The following is a 23270-nucleotide window of genomic DNA, read 5'->3' on the forward strand; positions in this document are numbered from 1 at the left end:
ATATTTGACCAATAAAGAAGGACTTTATTCCTTTTTAAAATATGTTCACTGCCTAGTTGGGACTTTAGAGTGTGTGTGTATGTGTGTGTGTGTGTGTGTGTGTGTGTGTCAGAGACAGACAGACTGACCAGGGAGGATCAAACCCAAGGCCCGGCTCATACTAGGCAAGTGCTCTATGATGGGGCCACACCCTCAGCCTGGTAAGTTTATAAGTGAGAATGTCCCAGCTCCCCTGATGAACTGGGCTGCTCCTCTCTGCCCCGGCCAAGAAGCCAAGAGCAGATCCTCAAGATCATGCTGAGGGTTGCTGCTAACTGCAACTCAACTTTGAAGTCTGTAGGATATTGCTCCCTTTTGCTGGGGTTCTGGATTCCGAGTTTGGTGGTGGCTGGACCATTACCCAGACATCCAAATTCAGTTTCCAAAGTCTTGTGTTTTTTTGTTTTCAGTTTTCATTCCTGAAAAAATGCATTCAACTTATTTGCAACTTCTAAACTGTTTGCAGATAGATGCTCCTGCCTTCAGGGTGTTGTAGACCCCAGAGGGCCACAGTAGGGATGACATTCCCACACTGAAAAACTTGATAATCACATCCGTAATTGTCTGCATCAGAGCCAAATCATATTTGCTTTATATCAAAACTATGGAGAACTTAAAGTACATCATACAAAATATGCTGTTTTGTATGTCACCTATTTCAGTATTTATGTCACTAGATCAATGCTTTCTAGAAAATGATTCTCTTAAATAACTTAAGTGAATCCCTGTTAATTCCACTCTGGTAAAGAATTGGTACTGTGTAATTAATCCTGTGGATGCCTCCGGGTTACTTTTGTCTAAATTGAGCAGTTAAGGTAGCAATGGTCAATGGCTCATGTTCTGCAAAAGCGGAATAACTGTGAAGTGCTTACTTTTTTGCCTTCTCCCTTGTAACGCTTACATTTATGCTACTGAAATTACCACACATTTCCAGCAGGGAGGGAGGGAAAAATAAAGACTCTCCTGTTACTGAAACTCAGGAAGCTAAGGAACTGCTGAGATAGAGGAAGTAAGCATTTCATTCTGGGAGGGAAAGAATTCCAATACCCCTCACCCTTTTTATGCCCTGCCCTACTTCTTGTTTCAGTCTTCTGCATTTTCCCATTTCGGACCCAGTTGATATGGCTGGTTGTCCTCCATAGTCTCTTCCAAATGATTCAGGATGTTGAATTCTCATTTTGCTATGACTTTTTTTTAAGTCCATGGGATAACTTGACATGGATATATGGACGGGTAGTCCCATTTTATCAGTCTCCCAGGGAGGTTCTTAACTCTGTAGTCTGAGTGGGGCCTAGGGACCCTTGAAAACCAAACTGCCTGTGGGTTTGAAAAGCATCTTGGGGAACAGTACAGTAGTGTCCACCATGAAGTCACACTGTGAAGCTCTCTTCCTGTTCTGTTATAGTGCATGTTAAAAAACGAAATTATGAAGCCAGGCACAGCGACCCATGTCTGTAATCCTGGCAGTACAGGTGGCTGAGGCAAGAGGGTCACCGAGCCTCAGCAATTCAACAAGACCTTTCTCAGGTGCTAAGCAACTTTGCAAGACCCTGTCTCAAAATAAATTTAAAAAGGGCTGGGGGTGCGGTTCAGTGGTCTACCCCTCTGGATTTAATCCCTGGTACCAAAAAAGCAAAACAAAACAAAAATCAGCCAGGTGTCCTTGTAACCTGTAACCCAAGCCGGAAATCGAGGCAAGAGGATCAAGTTCCTGCCGGCCTAAGTAACTTAGAAAGATTCGTCTCAAAATAAAAGTTCTGGGCATGTAGCTGATAGAGCGCTTGTCTAGCATGTGCGAGGTCCCACCAAAAAATCACAACCAAAGTTCTTAATTGGCATTATTTGCGATTCCACAATGGGAGTAACAACTTTGGGATTCCACAACTGAGCCGAGGAAAAAGGAAACAGACGAGGCCTGATCGCCCCATTTTGCTTCCTTGGACCGGGCGGGGCGGGGCTTCCTCCAGCCCGAGCCACGGCGCTCTTTCCCCAGGCCTCAGAAGGTTTCCGCTGCGTGGCGAGGCCCTGGAGCCGCGCGGCGCGGTGGCCCAGAGCGGGGGCTCGGAGCAGACCCGGGTTCCTCGGGCCGCGGGCGGACGCTGCTTTTCCCAACCGAGAGCTCGGCGCGAAGGCGGCGCGCCCACCTCGGGTTGACGAGCCCGGCGGCAGTGCAGCACGGAGGGTGCGGCCGGCCCCAGCGTGCGCAGCGTCCGACCGGACCTGACGTCGCCCCCAGCGCCACGACACCTGCGTCACCTGTCCGTGACGCTCAAGACCAGAGGCGGCCGCTTCCTTGCCTCTGGGCATGAAGTGGAAGTTGCTTACCCTCTGCGTCATCAGCAGGCGCCTGAGCAGGAAGTGACGACGCTCCATGCGCTGTTTCTCTCGGAATCCTGGGCCGCAGATTTCCCCGGCTCTGCTGTCGTGCGTCATCAGCAGGCGCCGAAGCAAGAAGTGACGACGCTCGCGGCGCGCGGCAGGCGCTGTTTCTCTCGGGAGTCCTGGGCCGGAGATCCCCCGGCTCTGCTATCGTGCGTCATCAGCAGGCGCGGGAGCAGGAAGTGGCGACGCTCCAGGCGCTGTTTCTCTCGGAATCCTGGGCCGGAGATCCCCCGGCTCTGCTGTCGTGCGTCATCAGCAGGCGCCGAAGCAGGAAGTGACGACGCTCCAGGCGCGCGCCGGGCGCTGTTTCTTCTCAGGCTCGGGACCGGCGGCGGCGGCGGCGGCGGCGGCGGCGCAGGGGTGAGTGGTGGTGCCGGGCGTGGGAGCGCAGGATGGCCTGCGCCCCCTAGGTCTCGGGTGCGATCGGGCCTCGGGCCTCTGTGGGGCGTGGGTTTGGCGGCGAGCGACAACCCCGTTCAGCTGTCCAGTCTCGTCCCGCGCCGAACTTTGCGCGGAAGGGGTGGCGGGCCCCGGCACTTTCCGGAGCCGGCCCGTGGCTGAACCGGGAAGTGGGAGCCGGGCGCACCTTCTCCGAGCACCTCCCTCGCCAGGCGCCCCCGTACCCTGTGACGGACGGTGCAGCTGTCCAGCGGCCAGTGCCATCATTTAGCCCGAATGGTCTTTCCGACATGTTCTTTTGACCCCAAGGGCAGTGCTTGATGAGTGCCAGGCACTGAACTAAGCTTTTAGCTGGATGATCTCCTGTAATCCTCGAACCATACCATTAGGTAGGTGTTATTCCCATTATGTGGAAAAGCCTACTGAACGAAGTTGCTCGAGATTTTACAGGAATGAGAAAAGAAAGGAGAGGCCAACAGTCACTTTTCAGAGGCCTCCTCACGAAGACTTATTCTGAAAGCTCAAAAGTGAATAGGCTCAGAAGCAGCAGAGCATCAAACCACAGTTTGCTGTGTCCCGAGGTCGCTTGAATTATGTTTCTTTTTGCAGCGTTTTAACTCAAATGGGTGATGAAAAGGACTCTTGGAAAGTGAAAACTTTAGATGAAATTCTCCAGGAAAGAAACGAAGGAAGGAACAAGAGGAGAAAGCAGAGATAAAACGCTTAAAAAATGTAAGCTATGTTTTTTAAGTAAGTGGTTTTCTTAAAGGAGATTTAATTTCTTTGCCCTCATTTTTCCATTAGAACAACGCTTCTTCGGTGAAGTTCTTTTGTACTTCCAAATGTCACAGGTGAGCCCAAATCTATTCTAAAAATTAACAAAAACATTCACATACTCAGTTTACATTGAAGCAGATTGATAACACTGAAGCTCTGTCTAGATGAGAATGTCTACATGGAGAATAAAATGTTCTGAACCTAGAATCATTAGTGCAACCAGACTAACTTTTCTCATTTCATTATTAGCATATTCATAATACCATTTCCAAGTATTTTTAATATAGTGGGACTTCCCTTGAAATTAATATCTTTCGTATTTTTCTTTATTTGCATAGTAACATGCTCAAAAGCTTTTTAGTAATTGGATAAGAGGTATTGGCATAGGAACCTCTTCTGATAAGATTAGGAATAGGTTATTTCGAAGTATGTATAAGTATTATATGAGGTATCTGAGGTATTTGGTGTATAAAATGTGACTTAAGTCTCAGTTTTGATTCATAGGCAACTAACAGAGTCTAATATCATTTGTCATATATGCTGGTTTTAAATTTCATACCCCAAGTTTTGGGTTACAGAGAGTTGTAATATTAATGCCATGGGATTTGAATGACTTTATATTTTATAATATTTGGCTTTTCAAAATATGTGTGAAAGTTTCTTTTGGTATGTTCACAAAGTTTGGTTATTGTTAAAATATGTTTATAAGAAAATGACGAATTTTCTCTTTGTTTCTTAGTCTGATGACCGGGATTCCAAACGGGATTCCCTTGAGGAGGGGGAGCTGAGAGATCACCGCATGGAGATTACAATCAGAAACTCACCATACCGACGTGAGGACTCAATGGAAGACAGGTGAGAATGCACAGCCATTGAGGAGCAAGAGTGAACAGAGTGGGGAGCACTCTACATGAATAAGAGCTTGACTGTTCTCAGAGTCACTTGAAAAATGGTGTGATTTCAGGTTTCCCTCACAGTCAAGGCTATATGGTGTCCATTGTCACTCCACTCTCTTTTCTTATGCAAAGACTGAATGAGCATGTGTTCATGTCTCTGTGATAATTCTTCAGTCAGGCCAGCGTCGTTTAGGTCATATGTTTAGATGTTTGCCCAATGTTGAAAGTTTAAGATTCTGCACAAGTATCTAAAGTAGAATGCTGAGAGGGCCACAGTCAGAAATGTTCAGCCCATTAAGAAGGTGGCGTTATGAATACTTTATTTTTGTGATGCTGAGGATTGAACCCAGTGCCTCACACATGCTGGGCAAGTGCCCTACCATTGAGCCACAACCCCAGCCCCCTGATTTGATACATTTTTTTATATGCTCATGAAATCATTGCTGCAGTCAAGTAATGAACACTCCCCTCACACCCTAGAAAAGCATTTTTGTTTCGCATATTATTTTTCATCTAAGTCTTAAAATGGCTTGTTTCTTTATTTTTTGTTGGTATTGGAGATCGAAGCTGGGGACATTATACCACTAAACTACCTCCCCAGCCCTTTTAATTTTTTATTTTGAGACAGGGTCTTCCTAAATTGCCCAGGCTGACTTAAAACTTGTGATTCTCCTGCCTCAGCTTCCTGAGCAGCTGGGAGTACAGGTGTGGCCACTATATCCAGCTAATTATCTTTTTTTTTTTTTTTTTTTTTTAATTTAAATGCAAACTGTAGATTCTTTTGTCATCATTGTTATTGTCAGTGGACAGAATGCTTTTATTTTATTTGTTTATTTTTATGTGGTGCTACACATCGAACCAATGCCTCACACATACTAGGCAAGCATTTTGCCACTGAGCTATAGCCCCAGCCCCTAATGTATTTTTTTAAATGATTGTTCAGATGCAGTTTTATTCTGTTGTGAATCCTGATTTTTTTGTCTTGTATCTTATTTCAGAGGAGAGGAAGATGATTCTCTGGCTATCAAACCACCCCAGCAGATGTCTCGGAAAGAAAAGGCCCATCACAGGAAAGATGAAAAGAGAAAAGAGAAACGCAGGCATCGCAGCCATTCAACAGAAGGGGGTACCGCTAGTCTTTAGTTTTTCTCATGTGTTTGTTTCTGATTTTGTGATCTGCCTTCTCCAGAGTACAGAGAATGGGGGTAGAATTTTAACAAAAAATATAAACTCATTTAAAATAACCATTTCATATTCCTTCTGGTATTTTTTTCTCTCTCATTACATTGTTTTGGAATACTTTATCTCCTTGGAAAATAATCATAATTGAATAATTCTAGGGGAAACACACATACAAATGAGTGTTTGGTCAAGTTCAAATAATGACTTTGAGTTATTTAGAGGTTTAATTTTATGCCAGTACCAAGAGGTACTAAGGGGTACTAGGAACACTGACCCAGGGCCTTTTTTAAATTTAATTATTAGAAATGCAGTTGGTTAATTAATTTAGTTTTATGACATGATATAGAAGTCTGCCAAATAAAGGAAGAAAACTGTTTTATGTATTCGTTTACTTTATTTACTTATTTCTATTTTTTTGGCATGGAGATTGAACCCAGGGTGCTTCACTGCTCAGCCCTTTTTGTTTGTTTTTGGTAAGGCGAGTCTCACCCAGCTGCCCAGGCTGGCCTCACACTCGCAGTCCCCTGCCTTATCCTGTGAGGTTGGTAGGGTTATAGCTGTGCACTACTGCACTTGGCTGCACTTTAGGTAACAAAGTCAACATAAAAATTGCTTTTCCAAGTTATTATTTCTTTTTCTGGATTCACTCTTCAAATTAAGTTTTCAGAAATGAAGCTTTTTGGGGCTGCAGAGATAGCTCATTCGGTAGAGTGCTTGCCTTGCAAGCCCAAGGCCCTGAGTTCGATCCCCAGCACCAAAAAAATAAAAAGAAATGAAGCTTTCTTTACATGACACTCATTATTTCTTATCAGGGAAGCATGCTAGAGTGAAAGAAAAGGAAAGAGAACACGAGCGTCGGAAACGCCATCGGGAAGAGCAGGATAAAGCACGCCGGGAATGGGAAAGACAGAAGAGGAGGGAGATGGCAAGAGAGCACTCCAGGAGAGAGCGGTGAGTCCTGGTCCATCACGGAACTTTCGTCCAGGGCTGTGGTGTCCAGGGTCCTGTCGAGGCAGTGGAGGAGCGGCACCTGAGCATGGTGCCGAGGGTCAGTGCGGAGCCGTGTGTGGACAGAGGAGCGCAGTGCAGTAGACTTCGGTTGGTGGTCACCATGAGAAGTACCCTGTAGGAAGTGAGACAGGTGGGTCTGGATTGACAGAGAAGTTGACGAAAGCCCCAGATCTGAGTCAACCTCCCATTCAAGGCTGGTATGAGGTCATCATTAGCCAGTAAGGGTTTTACCTTACTGAGAGCCTCAGTTCAGAGTGGTGCGGCAGGGGAAGGAATACTGCAGGGCAGCGCTGGAGGTCACGGGTGGGGATTCAGGCACGAGGAGGTAAGGATTAGGACACGTGTGAGTCCCTGGAGATGAAGAGGGAGGTGTGGCGAGGAGTTGCTCCTCAAGAATGCCCGACTCTTCTGCATCAGGACGGGAGTAACTTTCCCACAGGGGGAACATGAGGTCTACGTGGTTTCAAGGGTAGGTTGATTCAGGTCATGATAAAGAGTGGAGTAAATTGAAAGTCAGTGAGTCCACATCTGTGAACCCTCACAGGACAGTGCTCCAGAGAAGTCTGGTGGTGGCATGGTTTATTTATTTGACTGGTACTTCCTGAGCACCTGCTCAGTATGACTGTTTTGGGTGGTCTCACTTCAGAAAATAGATTGCTTAGGGTTCGTTGGGTCACATAAAAAATAGACTCCAGTTCTTTCAGACACATGAGGACAGGAAAATAAAAGCAGACACCAGGGCCTTTGGATAGTCTGGGAGCTGGGATGTCACATTACTTTCAGGTGCCTCTGGGTCAGCTTGGACTCCCAGGAACAGGCCTTGCCTTAGCCCAGGTCTGTTCTCTATGGCCCAGGCGAGATTGAATGCTGAGTCCACTTCCTGTGCATTGGATTCATTTCCAGGAACAGCTTCAGAGCTGGCCTGCTACATGGGAGGAGGGTGTCTGAAATGAAAGGTGGAAGTATTGCCCATTTCCAGCAGGCAGCACTAAACAGTGTATGAGAAAAGTGTTGGTTGCTCTTGATGCAGAGCAGGGTGGGAGACATGTGGCCCAGCAGCAGCAGTCTGAGGCCAGTGGGGGGATACAGGTCTCCAGCAGTGTGGGTGTCCATGTCCATCCCACCTACTGCAGAGTTCCAAGTGTGACTTGTCCAGCAAGGGAGGATTGCGATGGGAGTCAAGGTTGGGGGATGGGCTTTGAGCTTTCATGTAGATTTCCTGGAAGGCAAAGCCGGAGAAAGAACAGAGGGCATGTGACTCAGTGGTGGAGCACTCACCTGGCATGGGTGAGGTACTGGGTTCAATTCTCAGCACCACATGTAAATAAATGAATAAAATAAAGGTCCATCAACAACTAAGAAAATACATACATTTTAAAAAGAGAACAGGTGCTATGGCTCCTGCCTGTAATTCTAGCAACTTGGGAGGCTGAGGTAGGAGAGTAGAAAGTTGAAAGCCAGCCTCAGCAAAAGTGAAGTGATAAGCAACTCAGCAAGACCCTATCTCTAAAGAAAATACTAAATAGGAGTGGGGATGTGGCTCAGTGGTCAAGTGCCCCTGAGTTCAATCCCTGGTACCCAGAAAAAAAAAAAAAAGAACAGAGGGTGTGTGTTGGGCAAATTTCTGGTGTGGAATACACAAGATCTGCCAGTCTTCTCCCAAAAAACACCTTAAGGCTGTACAAAATTCATTAAAACATTTGTGCTTTGGAAACTAACCAGAAGATAATCTGAAAAGTACATATACTTGGAAAGCTGCTAAACTGTGGTTAAGAGCACTAGAATTGGCCCTCTAACCTGGGAGCTGCTCCCTGCACCCCAAACTTGGTCAGTAGTGATTCTGCTGAGGCAATAAGGCACAGGCCACAGGACCCCCAGCTTTTCTCCTGTGTTTGTGGGGATCTTTCCATGTGCAGTGCTGAAGAGTACCCTCCCTACCTATTACCAGTGGGTGAAACTCAGCATCATCTGCTGGTGTGAGGTAGTCCTGGGGATGTTCTGCATGCACTCAACGATTCTCAAGCCACCACACTGGCTAGTCCTGGAGATGCACCACAAGAAGGTCCCAAAGAAGCAGAAGCACCTGGACCCTCACTGAGACACCTTCCTGGCATGAGGTGTCGGAACCCCGTGCTTGCCAGCATTGCACAATCCCTCAGACGTGGATCAGAGGCACTGTAGAAATCTTAGCAGTGAGGGAAGTCAGAACCCAGAGTTGGTATATTTTATTTTCTAAAATGTCCAGGTTTTTTTGTTTTGTTTTGTTTTTTGTTTTTTGCGGTACTGGGGATCGAACTCAGGGCCTTGTGCTTGCAAGGCAAGCACTCTACCAACTGAGCTATCTCCCCAGCCCTAAAATGTTCAGTTTTGAATAAAATAAATTTGAGAGAAGAAAGTGTGGTCCAGGTCAAGAAAGAGAAGTGTCAGTGCTGAGTGTTCCAGCTATTAGATTTGACAGAGGTGTGGAAATAGGAGCTTGATGGAGCAGTAGAAGTCAGGCACTCTGAAGAACAAGGAGAAACCAGCTGCAGTGGCACACACCTGTTGTCCCAGAAATCCAGGAGACTGAGTCAGGAAAGTCACACATTCATGGCCAGCCTCAGCAACTGAGCTAGACTGTCTCAAAATAAAGGGGGCTGGGGATGTGACTTAGTGGTAAGGCACCCCTGGGTTCAATCCCAGTACCAAAAGAAAAATAGTAAGAAAAAGAGAAGTCGGCAGTGCCTCTGCACACGGGGGACAACACCTGTTGTGCTGTGACTGTGCCGTGGGAGTCCCGAGGGGAAAGTGTTTTCTAGGCAATAGTTGAAAATATCCCACATTTAATAAAAACCATTTATCTACGTATCCAAGTAGCTTCGTGAGCTCAAGTAGGGTAAACAGAGTCCCTCACAACCAACTGGTAAGAGCCAGGGGGGACTTGACAAGTGGCAGTAGCCGGGCGTGGCAGTGCATACCTGTAATCCCAGCTGGGAGGCTGAGGCAGGAAGATCATGAGTTCAAAGCCAGCCTCGGCAAAAAGTGAGGTGCTAAGCAGCTTAGATCCTGTCTCTAAATAAAATACAAAGTACGGCTGGGAATGTGGCTCAGTGGTTGAGCGCTTCTGAGTTCAGTCCCAAAAAAAAAAGGTGGCAGGAGGGTGGGGAGCTTGAGAAGCAACTCAGGCAGGAAATTGAAGGACATCACCTTCCAAGGCAGTCAAGGAAAAAAACAGATACTCTGCTTGGAACAACTTCTCTGCATCATAAAGTGAAGGGTAATAAAGACCTATCACGACTGGTAGAATCCATTGTTAGCTAACCTGCCCTGGAGGAAGTGCCAGAGGAGACCTTCCTGCTGATTGGAAGTGACACCAAATGATAACTTGATTCCACAGGAAGGAGAGAGAAGTGCTGGAAGTGGTAACATAAGGTAAACAAGAGTCTGTAAACCAGGCATGGTGGCGGTGGCGCACCCCTAACTCCAGTGACTCGGGAGGCTGAGGCAGGAGCGAGTGCAGGTTTGACTCCAGCCTCAGCAACTTAGCAAGACCCTGCCTCACGATGAAACAAAAAGAAATGGGGGTGTGGTTTGTGATGAGTGCCCCTGGGTTCAATCCCCAGTACCAAAAAAAAAGTGTAAATCCAGCTCTTGTCACTGCTGTCTTCTCCGAGATGAAAGATGTGTGAGGCAGTAGTTCTGCACTTGATCTTAACCAAGAAACAATGAAACAGTTTTTATATTTCACTGGGAATTAGCATTGATCTGATCTGAAGTGTATTGCAGTCTCTAAAGCAACCACCAAGAAATTGAATGAGGTGTGTGCTTGGAATCCCAGCTACTGCTGAGGCTGAGGCAGGAGGATCACAAGTTTGAGACCACTCCTGGCAATTTTGTGATAACCTGTCTCAAAATTTTAGAAAAGATCTGGAGATATAGTTCGGTGCTTGCCTAGCATGTCCAAGACCCTTGGTGTGATCCCCAGTACAACAAAAATAAACACAAAACTCGGCAATCCTGGAACTTTTTGAGAAGCTTTCCCTGGCCAAGACTTCTCACACAGACTGTCCTTGGTGCAGGGCTCTGATCTAGCATATCTGTCTATTCAGATTTCTCCAACTTCTGCATGATCGTTTGTGTGTATAATGATACTTTGAAACATTTATTAGCTATTCCAGTTGCCCTTGAAACAGGGAAATTAACTTCAGCAGATCAGTTCTAGACATCTGGCCACTTGATGTTACAACCAGCCACATTTGCAAGTCACCGAAGCTACCTGCATGCCAGGTGATGCCTGCCTTCATGTGTGCAGGCAGCTTGCTCTTCTACCCTTCCATGCCATGTTGAAGCCTGCACTATCTCAGGCATGGGTGGAAGTGGCCCCTTTCCTTCCCAGAATCTCCTTTGCCTCCTTTGTAGCTAGTGCACATTCACTTCTTGGTGGTTGGATTTGGGTGGGGTGAGGGGTGTCTTGGGGATTGAACCCAGGGACACTTAACCAGTGAGTCACATCCCTAGCCCTTTTTATTTTGAGACAGGGTCTTGCTAAGTTGTTGAGGATTTCACTGATTTCCAAGGCTGACCTGAAACTTGGAATCCTCCTGCCTCAACTTCCCAATTGGCTGGGATTACAGCCATGTACCACTGTGCCTGGCTAATTGTTAGATTTATATTGGGTTCTCCCATGTGCTTGGGGAGATGCTTGCCAACTGTTTTAATAGAGCCACTGATAGAAAGACACTAGCACCAGAATTTTTGGTTTCTGACAGGAGCTTATCTTGTTTTGCCCGTGCTTAGTTTTGCTCTGCTGCATTCCGTCAGAAGTGGTGCACGTGTTGGGCTCTCAGGCCTGCTGTGCGGTGACAGTGCACACAGACGGTCTGGCTGAGGAGAGCACACCACGCAGGGGCAGACATGGTTTCTGTTCCGTGGGCCTGATGCCCTGGCACATCCTTCCTCAGGGACCGCCTGGAGCAGTTAGAGAGGAAGCGGGAGCGGGAGCGCAAGCTGAGGGAGCAGCAGAAGGAACAGCGGGAGCAGAAGGAGCGGGAGCGGCGGGCAGAGGAGCGGCGCAAGGAGCGGGAGGCCCGCAGGGAAGGTAGGCAGAGCAACTGCCCCTTCTCCACGGGGCCTCCCCTGGGATGCTCCTGAGCAGAATGACAGGAGTGCCACTGGCTAGCGCAGATGCCCTGCAGACCTGACCCTGCCCTGGGTGTGCCCTGTGCGTCTCTCTGGCCTGAGGCTGGCTGCGAGGCAGGGCCGAGGCTGAGGGGAGAGGAGGCTGGCCATCATGAGGCATGGGGGCACTGTGACCAGGGATTAGGGTCAGGCCTGTCGGGCGAGTGTGCTGCTGTCCAGTGTCCACTGCCAGCTATGGTTAGGTTCATACAAGAGCTAGGTTCTTGGCTCCTGTGCTTTCCTTGCCCCTATTTTTCTAGTTTTTGAAATTGAAACACTTGAAATACAAGTGTTTGCCATCTTAACCATTTTTAAGTATTTTTAAGTACATTTACCTGTGCTTCCCTCTCCACCATCCATGTCCAGAACTCTTTCCTTTTGGAAGTATGAGACATCCCCACTAAACAGCAGCTCCGCAGCCCAGGAACCTCTGCTCTACTCTGCTGAGCGTCTGACTGCTTAGTTTCCCACGAGAGGAGTCACAGGCCCTGCTGGCTTGTGGCCCCAGCATCCTGCTCTCAGTGTCCACCCACGGCGTAACTTGTGCCAAAATTCCTTCCCTGAAGACTGACTGGGGGCAGGAGCTTGTGTGTTGTTTCCTATTGTTTTCTATGTGCTTCATTCCTTTTTTCCCTTATTTCCTGCGTTACTATTATCTTTGGTATTTTGTTGAATTTGTAGTGAAGTGTTTTAAGTTTCTCTCTCATTCCCTTTTTGTATACTCTATATCTATTTTTTTTATTTATTTTTATTGTAAACAAATGGGATACATGTTGTTTCTGTTTGCACATGGAGTAACAGCACACCATTTGTGTAATCATACATCTACATAGGGTAATGGTGTTTGATTCATTCTGTTATTTTTTCCTCCCCCCCACCCCTCTTTTCCCTCTATACAGTCCCTCCTTCCTCCATTCTTGCCCCCTCCCACCCCCCATTATGTGTCATCATCCACTTATCAGCGAGTTCATTCGTCCTTTGGTTTTTTGAGATTGGCTTATCTCACTTAGCATGATATTCTCCAATTTCATCTATTTGCCTGCAAATGCCATAATTTTATTATTCTTTATAGCTGAGTAATATTCCATTGTATATATATATACCACAGTTTCTTTATCCATTCATCAATTGAAGGACATCTAGGTTGGTTCCACAGTCTGGCTATTGTGAATTGAGCAGCTGTGAACATTGGTGTGGCTGTGTCACTGTACTATGCTGATTTTAAGTTCTTTGAGTATAGGCCGAGGAGTGGGATAGCTGAGTCAAATGGTGGGTCCATTCCAAGTTTCCTAAGGAATCTCCACACTGCTTTCCAGAGTGGCTGCACCAATTTGCATCCCCACCAGCAATGTATGAGTGTACCTTTTTCCCCACATCCTCTCCAACACCTATTGTTGCTTGTATTCTTGATAATTGCCATTCTAATTGGGGTGAGATGGAATCTTAGTGTAGTTTTGATTTGCATTTCTCTTATTACTAAAGATGGTGAACATTTTTTCATGTGTTCGTTGATTGCTTGTAGATCTTCTGTGAAGTGTCTGTTCATATCCTTAGCCCATTTGTTGATTGGGTTATTTGTATTCTTGGTGTAGAGTTTTTTGAGTTCTTTATATATTCTGGAAATTAGTGCTCTATCCTATTTTTTAAAATATTTTTTAGTTATTGATGGACCTTTATTTTTTTATTTTTATGTGGTGCTGGGAATTGAACCCAGTGCCTCACACATGCTAGGCAAGCACTCCACCACCCAACTACAACCCCAGCCCTATTTTTATTGTTATACCAAGGGGATTACATTTAGCATTCTGAAGTGATACACCAATTTGAATTGATACCATCTTCAGTTCACTAATGTGTAAAACCCTCTTCTCTTAAATCTCTATCCTTGCTTGTTTTTGTTGTTGACCTCACAAAATTGCATTTTTTATGTTGAATATTCATAAATATAAATGAGTAACATTTAGCCAGGCATGGTCGCTTATGCCTGTAATTTCAGCAACTTTGGAATCTGAAGCAAGAGGATTGAAAGTTCAGGGCCAACCTCAGCAGTTGAATGAGACCTTATTTCAAAATAACAATTTATAAAAATGACTTGGGAATGTAGCTCAGTGGTAAAGCACCCTGGGATCAATACCTAGGACCAAAAAAATATACATATATATGGGCATACAATAGCCTACCAAATCATGTAGCAAGCAAAAAAATCGATTTGGAATTGTTGGCTACACCAGTGCTAATCTCTGTTTAGCTTTACTGATATTTTTTGTGTAGGGCGGGGGTTACCAGGTATTGAACTCAGGGACACTCAACCACTGAGCCACATCTCCATTCCTATTTTGTATATTATTTAGAGACAGGGTCTCACTGGGTTGCTTAGCGCCCCACTGTTGCTGAGGCGGGCTCTGAACTCACGATCCTTCTGTCTCAACCTCCTGAGCCACTGGGGTTATAGCGTGTGCCACTTGCCCAGCTAGCTTTACTGATGTTTTTATTCCTGCTCCAGGCTTCGAGTTTACTTCTGGGGCCCTCTGTTCTCCCTAGGACATCCTTGGGATTTTCCTGCAGAACAGTCAAGTGATGGTAAACTCCTGTGGTTCTCCTGTGTCCAGTTAATCTCACCTTCTCTTCCTAGGAATGATTTTGAATACAACCACTATAGAATTTCTGGCTGTAGGGTTTTTTCCTTAAGGTACTTGGCATTTATTAGCCCAACGCCTTCCGGCTCAGTGTCTGGTACGTGTATCTGAGGGCATTCTTACTCAGGATCCCCTGAGTGTGGCCAGTCACTTTCTGCTTTCATGATTCTCCTTTGTCTTTGTCTTAGGCCTTTTTTCTTGTTTTTTTTTTTGTTTGTTTGTTTGTTTGTTTGTTTGTTTTTCAGTGCTGGGACTAGAACCCAGGACTTATACGTGCCAGGCAAGTGCTCTACTACTGAGCTCTATCCCCTTGTGTGCGTTTCTTTTCCTTTTTTGAGACAGTGTCTTGCTAAGTTGCTGAGGCTGGCCTCAGATTTGAGACCCTCCTGCCGTTGTCCCCTGGGTCACTGGGATCACAGTGACCCCCAAACCTGACTTCCTGTGGGCTTCTGAGTTCATCCTCCTTAGAGTTTGTTGAACTTCTTGGATGCTAATATTCACATTTTCCGAAACACATGGGGAGTTTTCAGTGTCGTTTCTTCAGATCTCTGTTTCTCTCTCTCCCACTTCCTGGACTCCTGCAGTCACAGACTGGTCCTGCCATGCAGTTTTCTTCAGTTTTTTCCTTTCTGTTCCTCAGCCTGGGTTTCCATTGCCCTGTCCTCAGCATCATTGATTTTTTCCTTGCCTGCTTAGATCTACTCTGAATCCCTCGCATGGTTGTTTCCTTTATTTGTGCCTTTCAGCTCTGGAGTATTTGAGGGGTTTTTTAGGTTTCCTCCCTCTTGACTCGTATTACCATAATTGTGCATTGTTTATTGTAGTTCTTTTAGACAGTTGTTTTAAAGTCTTATTTTTGCTTGTTTATATATAGGCAATTTCTTTTTTAATTTTTTTGTAGTTGAACACAGTACCTTTATTTATTTTTATGTGGTGCTGAGAATCAAAGCCAGGGCCTCACAGGGCCTCACCTGTGCTTGGCGAGGGCTCTACCACTGAGCCACAGCCACAGCCACAGCCACAGCCCCAAAGGCAATTTCTTAACAATGATCTGAGGAGCCCTGTTCACAGATGGTGCTGTTGGGACAGAGCAACAACCTACTCACGCTGTCTTCACACCGTAGATGGCAAGGCCTCCAAGGCCGAATGGGCCCTGCATCCCGCAGTCGTGGTCCTCTTCTTCTTGGGCCTGGTGTGCAGTGAGCTCTGCCCAACTGCACACCTGGACAGCCAGCAGGGCAGCACATGGTAAAGGCTTCCCCCATCCCCAGTCCTAGGGCAGGTGGTTTCCTTGCCAGGGAGCTAGGCAGATGGACTGGGGGTCATGGAGGGCTCGGGTGCAGCTGCCAGCACAATCTCCCCCAGGGCTGAGGCTGGCGGCCTGCTCTTGCCCCCTCCTTTTATCTTGAGACTTCTCCTGCTTCCTTCCTGATTCTGGGTTGAACCCAGGACCTTGTGTGTGCCAGGCCAGTGCTCTGCCAGTGGGCAGCACTCCAGCCCTTCTCAAGGCCATTGCCACGTGTCCTCAGGCTCATCTTGTCCAGGTGGTCTGCCTTCAGGTCTTCAGGACAGCTTCCCTTGGTCTATTTTTTCCCTGTTCCTTGGAGTGTCTTGTGATGTTGTTGTTGTTGGAAATTGGACGTTTGTGATTGCCGTAGAAAGGAGACCCTCCCTGGGACTGCCTGGTTGCTATAGAGCTTATGGGTACTGTCAGTGCTGAGGACCAGCCTGACATACCCTGGAGCATCCTGTCGGGCCTATGCCTGTCTCTAGGCCTGTAGGGGCTCTCCAGTTTTCCCCCGTATGCAGGTGCTTTAATGTCCTTGTCCTTAAATGTCTAGCTTCCAAAAAGGGATTAAAAATTAAAAAATGAAGCAGGGGACAAGGGTCCCCACTGGTGAACCCACTGGAAGTCACCCATAGTCAGAGGGGGATACAGCATCAACAGCTGCAGCCTCGCTCCTATGGTGAGACGCAGCAGTGGGGCACAGTCTCTAGTGTTGGGAGACCGGATTCTCTCCCACCCTCCTCCTGCAGCTGCTCTGGAAACTTCTGTACAACTCCCTACCTGGAGACCAGGGCCAGCTGCTGCTTTGCTAAGACCTGAAATTGACCAGAATTAACCACGGTTTGCTGCCCAGGCCTCCCCTGGAATTTTTTTTTTTTTTTTTTTTTTTTTTTTTTTTTTTTTTTTTTTTTTTTTGCGGTGCTGGGGATGGAACCCAGGGCCTTGGGCTTGCAAGGCAAGCACTCTACCAACTGAGCTATCTCCCCAGCCCCCTCCCCTGGAATTTGCACACCTTGTTACATAAGACAGATGCTGCCCTATCTCTTCCTGTGTGGCCAGTGAAGATGTCTGAAAGGTCCCCTGGGTGCTCAGGGTCAGCCCATGGCTGGGAGCTTTTCCTCCCAGGCTTATCGGCCTGTAGCTCCAATGCCGTTGGTGCCACATGTGTGCCAGGGGCGTGTGGGGCCTGGGGACTGTGTGCGGTAGCCAGGCACTGCCAGCACCAGCTCTCATTCTGTCCTTGGGCACCAGTTTCTGCACACCACCGTACAATGAGGGAGGACTACAGCGACAAGGGGAAGGCCAGCCACTGGAGCCGCAGCCCGCTGCGGCCACCGAGGGAGCGCTTCGAGCTGGGAGATGGCAGGAAGCCAGGTGAGGCCAGACTCACCTGTGCCTGAAGCCAGCACAGGGTGTCTCTCTTCTGGGGGGTTTTGAATATAAAACTTTGCTTAACAATTTATAAAATTAAGGAACACCCAGCTGCATGATTTCCTTTCACATAACTCTGTCTCAAGAGGACAGATCAGGGACAGGGTTCTCAGCTGAGACAGGCATTTGTTGCTGGCCATTTTGGGAATTGTCTCCAAGTTAAATGCATGTGGGTGAACTTTTCACTCAGTGAATGTGACCATTGTGAGAGGTGATGTCTGAGTTTTGGGTGGTACCGTTTTGCAAACCTGAAGACACTTCCCTGAATTCATCTTTGCTGGTTTGTTTCACAAGTGAAAGAAGAGAAAATGGAAGAAAGAGACTTGCTATCTGACCTCCAGGACATCAGTGACAGCGAGAGGAAAACCAGCTCAGCAGAGTCCTCCTCAGGTACCAAGTCTCCTGGCCAAGACCTGACAGTTGCTGCCCAGTGAAGGCCGAGGGTCACTTTGTGACTCTGCTCTCTCCTGCAGCAGAGTCAGGCTCAGGCTCGGAGGAGGAGGAAGAGGAAGAGGAAGAGGAAGAGGAGGAAGAAGGGAGTACCAGTGAGGAGTCGGAGGAGGAGGAGGAGGAAGAGGAGGAGGAGGAGGAGGAGGAGACTGGGAGCAACTCTGAGGAGGCCTCAGAGCAGTCCGCAGGTGAGGAACCAGTGGGTCTCCATGGTTTTTGTTGATATAACAGCATTGTGTGTTCACGGGAGGGTTTGGGAACTTCAGGAATATCTTCCGAAGTCTAATTTAGCTGCCTTCCTCTGTGGGACTGTGTGAGCTAGAGCTGTCGGGGCCAGGGTATTGGAGCTTCCCAGGCCAGTGCTTGACCAGCGCTGTTCTCTCCTGCAGAAGAAGTGAGCGATGAGGAGATGAGTGAAGAGGAAGAGCGAGGAGATGAGAACCACGTCTTGGTTGGTGAGCAGCTCACCCTGTGCATGCCTGTCGTGCCTCAGAGTCTGAGAATGGAGGGAACTGCAGAGAGGCCCCTGGGACACAGCAGTGATCTTCTGCAGCCTGTGCTGATAATTACTTAGCAACTACATGGCATCCTTCTGCGCACCTGCTGTGACTTGGACCCTGGAGGAGGCTGGGGAGCACCACTCCAGGTCCAGTCCTAAGAGGGAAGGAAGCCGCGCTGGACAGCAGCTCCTGTGCATGAGGGATGGACACTCAGTTGAGAGCAGAGGCCTGGTATGGCCTCCAGCAGGCAGCAGTGCTGTCCTCGGGGCTTGGAGCATGGATTCTGGGCATGCCCACCCTCATGGCACTTGCTCATGTCCTCAAAACTCAGCATCCGGCCAGCCAAGCATGCTGGGACTACAGACCTGGGTGCCCTTTGCCCAGGGAGCAGACCCTGCTGCAGCACCTGGTGTGGGGAAGATAGGACATGTGGCCCCTGCCAGCACTCGGGGGCCCCCCAGAGTAGGAGGAGGGTTGGTGCTCTTTGCTTGTTTCTGGTTCATAATTAAGTTTAACTTTTAAAGTTCCAGAGTCACGATTTGACCGAGATTCCGGGGACAGTGAAGAAGGGGAGGAAGAAGTGGGTGAGGGGACCCCACAGAGCAGCGCCCCAACCGAAGGGGACTACGTGCCTGACTCCCCAGCCTTGTCGCCTATCGAGCTCAAGCAGGAGTTGCCCAAATACCTGCCAGCCCTACAGGTCAGGCCTCTGCCCCGCACCTGAGCTGACTCCCTGCCATGGTGTCAGCAGAAGTGCCCCTGTAAAGCAAGGTCACTGGGCCACACATGGCGGCCCACCTCCTGTGCCTTCCTAGTGGAAGGCAGTATGAGCAGGTGTCCTGGGTGCCAGGAGATGCTTACTGTCATTTTTGCCCTTGCTTAGACCCTGGATAGGTGGGCACCACAGCCTCCTCAGCACCCACCGTGCTGAGAGAGCATCAGTGTAGATGCACAAACCGGTAGACTTCTGTTCACGAAGGTGACAGCTAGTGGTGCTGCCGCAGGGAGGGGAGAAGGCCTGGTGGGGCCTCTGGCCATGGTGCCATGGTAGGAAAGAGGCTCTTGGACAGATGCAGCAGGCCTGTCACTGGCCCCTTTGTGCTTCTGGCCACGTGAGCCTGCCTCATGCCACAGAGCGGGGTCCCTGCCCCAGTGAGTGGAGGGGAGGGTGCCCAAGACGTGAGGGCAGGCAGCGCACTGCAGGTGTCAAGAGGGTGCCCTGTGCAGGACACGCCCAGTGGCCACTGGCTCGAGCTGCCTTTGTTCCACGTTCACATGCTAGGTGGTCTCTGAAGAAAAGAGGGCAGAGTTGCTCCTGGTGCTAAGTCACACACACACACACACACACACACACACGGCAGCCTTCCAAGGACACTTGGCGGCCTTCTGTGTGCCTGCCCTGTGCACAGGGTGGAGTGGGCATGGACGAGGCCTCAGGCCAGTGTGGCTGCTGACCCTTGCTCGTGCTTCTGCCCCAGGGCTGCCGGAGCGTGGAGGAGTTCCAGTGCCTCAACAGGATTGAAGAAGGCACCTATGGCGTGGTCTACAGAGCCAAGGACAAGAAAACAGGTGGGCAGAGTCCCAGGGTGTCCCCAAGAGAGCAGGCAGGGGTCTCTCCTGAGGAGGTCCAGGTAGTGGTGAAAGCCCAGCCTGGGAATTCCTGGTGACAGGCACCAGTTCCCAAAGAGGCCCTCTCTGGGAGGGGTGTTGAGTGGCCTACTTCAGCAGCTGGCCTGGGCTACTGGTCCTATACCCTCTGATCTCCCATGTCCCTGTAGCTTCAGCCCATGTGTGCTGAATGTGAATTCACATCAGCATGGCCCCAAGATCTTTGGATTGAACCCTATCCCGTCCCTGTCCCCGACATTGTGCCTTGCAAGCACCAGGTCCTAACAACCTGGAGACCCGATGCCCCAGAAACCACAGGTCACCCTGACTTGGCTTACTGCTTTCTGACAGCAGGCAGCACTCTATTGGGGGAGAAAGGCCACGGGAGCAACAGGCTTATCTAGATAGCAAGAAGATGGACTTTAAGCTTCCTCGGGACCACACGTGGAGCTTTTATTTCTTTTCTTTCAGTCTGAGGTCCTCTTGCATGCTGGGCAATTGCTCTACCACTGAACTACACCCCCAGTCCTTTTATTTTTTGAGACACAGTCTTGCTAAGTTGCTGAGGCTGGCCTTGAACTTGAACTTGTGATCGATCCTCCTACCTCCAGGATCATAGCCGGGGCAAGAGCACCTACTGTGAAATAACGAGCACTTCTTAGTCCTGATCAAAGCCTCAGTAATTCTTAACTGTGCATTTTCTCAGCCCACCTATACCCGGCTTTCTTTTCAGATGAAATTGTGGCTCTGAAGCGGCTGAAGATGGAGAAGGAGAAAGAGGGCTTCCCGATCACATCTCTGAGGGAGATCAACACCATCCTCAAGGCCCAGCACCCCAACATCGTCACTGTCAGGGTGAGCCTGGTCCCCACCCTTGGCACACCCTGTCTGGGCAGGGGCGTGGGAGAACCAATGGCCGTGAGGGTGGGCGGGAGGACATGCCAACACCCCCCGCTGGCTCACCCCCAGGAGATCGTGGTGGGCAGCAACATGGACAAGATCTACATTGTCATGAACTACGTGGAGCACGACCTCAAGAGCCTCATGGAGACCATGAAGCAGCCTTTCCTGCCAGGTAACGCCAGGACGCCCGGCTGAGGTCAGTGTAGGCCCAGTCCTCTGCCATAGCACAGGGGCCTCAGAGCAAAGGCAGGAGCAGTGTCCTCGTAGTGCTCGTGGGGACACTGATGTGCACAGTGACCAGCAGCACATGGGCCACCTGGGCTGGAAGCATTCTCAGAAAACTTCCCAGAAATCTGGTTGCTACTGAGATTCATTCGTAACCCTCAAGGGCCCTGGGCCTTTGGGGGCTCACTGTGGTGGGGTGTGCGTGTGACCCTGTCGCTTACCAGGGGAGGTGAAGACCCTGATGATCCAGCTGCTGCGTGGGGTGAAGCACCTGCATGACAACTGGATCCTGCACCGTGACCTCAAGACGTCCAACCTGCTGCTGAGCCACGCTGGCATCCTCAAGGTGAGCCCAGCCGGCCTCACCTGCGAGTCCTGGCTCGGCCTCACCTTCGAGTCCTGGCCCAGCCACACCTCACAGCTTGCCCTGTTTTTGCAGGTGGGTGACTTTGGGCTGGCTCGGGAGTATGGGTCGCCCCTGAAGGCCTACACCCCAGTGGTGGTGACCCTGTGGTACCGCGCCCCAGAGCTGCTGCTTGGTGCCAAGGTGAGTGCCTTGCTGAGACCTCCTCTGCCTCAGGGTGGCCTCCGGGGATGCTGGCCCAGGTGCCTGACCTGTGTCCTCTGGACTCCCAGGAATACTCCACAGCTGTTGACATGTGGTCAGTGGGCTGCATCTTCGGAGAGCTGCTGACGCAGAAGCCCCTGTTCCCTGGGAAGTCGGAAATTGATCAGATCAACAAAGTGTTCAAGGTGGGTGTGGGCTCTGCTCCAGCTGTGAACGTTGGCCCTGCTGGTTGGCACCACAAGAAGCAGCAGCAGGGTGTGTTCAGGATGGGTTTGGGCTACAGGCCCAAGGCCATGGTATGGCCTCTCAATGACCTGTCCTCACTGAGAACCAGTGACTCAGGCAGTGGTACCTTGTGCTGATGGGCAGGATCCTTCCCTGCAGGACAGGTCAGTTCAGGCATCCCTGTCTTCCAGGACCTGGGGACACCTAGTGAGAAGATCTGGCCTGGCTACAATGACCTCCCAGCTGTCAAGAAGATGACCTTTAGTGAGCATCCCTATAACAACCTTCGCAAGCGCTTTGGGGCCTTGCTCTCAGACCAGGGCTTCGACCTCATGAACAAGTGAGTCCTGGAGGTGACCTGCTGCTGCTCTTCAGAACTGCCCTAGTGCCTCCCCTGACTGAGCCCACACACCTGGGCCCTAGGGACACACCGAGGCTCTGAGGTGGGTAGTCACCCTCCTGGGCTTCACAGCACCACCTGGTCAGCACAGGCTGGGCCCTGAGCCCTGAGGCAGCCATGCACACTGCATCCCATCCCACATGGTGCCCAGTGCCCAGTGCCCAGAGCCCAGAGCTGTTTCCTCCAGGTTCCTGACCTACTTTCCTGGGAGGAGGATCAACGCAGAAGACGGCCTCAAGCACGAGTATTTCCGCGAGACCCCTCTCCCCATTGACCCCTCCATGTTCCCCACATGGCCTGCCAAGAGCGAGCAGCAGAGGGTGAAGCGGGGCACGAGCCCCCGGCCCCCTGAGGGTGGCCTGGGCTACAGCCAACTGGTGAGGGGCCCGGCCGACAGGGTCCCCGTGGGGCAGGCTGCTGCAGCCCCACCCTGACCTACCCCCTCACGTTGCAGGGGGAGGACGACCTGAAGGAGACGGGCTTCCACCTCACCACCACCAACCAGGGCGCCTCAGCCGCAGGCCCCGGCTTCAGCCTCAAGTTCTGAAGCCCACAGCCCGGCTGCTGGCGAGGACCCTGACCTCCGCTGCAGCTGCCACGGTCTTGGGACTCCCCCTCTCACCTGGCTTCCACATTGTGATTTTTATATTTTGATTTGTACATTTGTAGAATTAAATTGCATTTCCCTTGCTGTGGAAGGAAAGGCTGACTGCTTTCAGCCGTGTCTGGCTTGCCCAGTGGGCAAGGGTGATGTCTGCAGGTGCCAGTGTGGACAGACACCCCCCGACAGGCCAGCCTGGACTGGAGCTGCTGGGGGTTCTCTGCTTGTCCCTCTATCTGCATGGACGAGTAAGGCATTCAGACTAACCCTGTGCACAGGTTAGGCCCCAGTCCAGCCCCAGATGTGTGGCAGCCTCGGCCGCAGCAGGCTTTATGTGTGTGCCCTCCTGTTACAACACAGCAGCAAGGCTTGAGGGAGGCTCTGGAATGGCCCCATGCCGTGTCCCCTGGGTGCACCCAGGGGAGGGCTTCTGGCCACCTGGGCTTGGGGATGAGGACCCGGCAATGGTGACCCCAGGTGGGCTGGTCCCTTCCTGTCTTGTTGGCCTCCACTCCTGATCTGGTTGAGGATTAGCCTGGTGCAGCAGCAGGTGCCCACCACCTGCCGGGGGCTTCTGCTTAGGCTGGGATGG

At 49.8% G+C, this 23270-nt stretch overlaps 1 protein-coding gene across 4 annotated transcripts; it reads left to right on the forward strand.

Annotated features, from left to right (window-relative positions):
* The first annotated feature begins 2524 nt into the window (after positions 1-2524).
* On the forward strand, positions 2525-22775 carry Cdk11b (cyclin dependent kinase 11B). 4 transcript variants are annotated; one of them, XM_047540591.1, is made up of 21 exons: positions 2526-2781; positions 3430-3552; positions 3625-3671; positions 4337-4452; positions 5492-5619; positions 6488-6626; positions 11627-11763; positions 17019-17141; positions 17493-17588; positions 17672-17836; positions 18038-18103; positions 18673-18848; positions 19627-19717; positions 20490-20611; positions 20726-20831; positions 21109-21230; positions 21324-21431; positions 21521-21637; positions 21869-22017; positions 22265-22454; positions 22532-22775. In XM_047540591.1, the coding sequence occupies exons 3-21, from the start codon at positions 3663-3665 to the stop codon at positions 22622-22624; spliced, it is 2253 nt and encodes a 750-aa protein (XP_047396547.1). In that variant the 5' UTR covers positions 2526-2781; positions 3430-3552; positions 3625-3662; the 3' UTR covers positions 22625-22775. The 4 variants fall into 4 exon arrangements, with proteins under 4 accessions (XP_047397308.1, XP_047396547.1, XP_047398090.1 ...); XM_047541352.1 differs by lacking the exon at positions 3430-3552 and having other exon boundaries at positions 2525-2781; XM_047542134.1 differs by lacking the exon at positions 3625-3671 and having other exon boundaries at positions 2528-2781.
* Positions 22776-23270: the final 495 nt, after the last annotated feature.

Source organism: Sciurus carolinensis, chromosome 1 (genome assembly GCF_902686445.1).
Source record: "Sciurus carolinensis chromosome 1, mSciCar1.2, whole genome shotgun sequence".
In the NCBI taxonomy this organism is placed as follows: domain Eukaryota; kingdom Metazoa; phylum Chordata; class Mammalia; order Rodentia; family Sciuridae; genus Sciurus; species Sciurus carolinensis.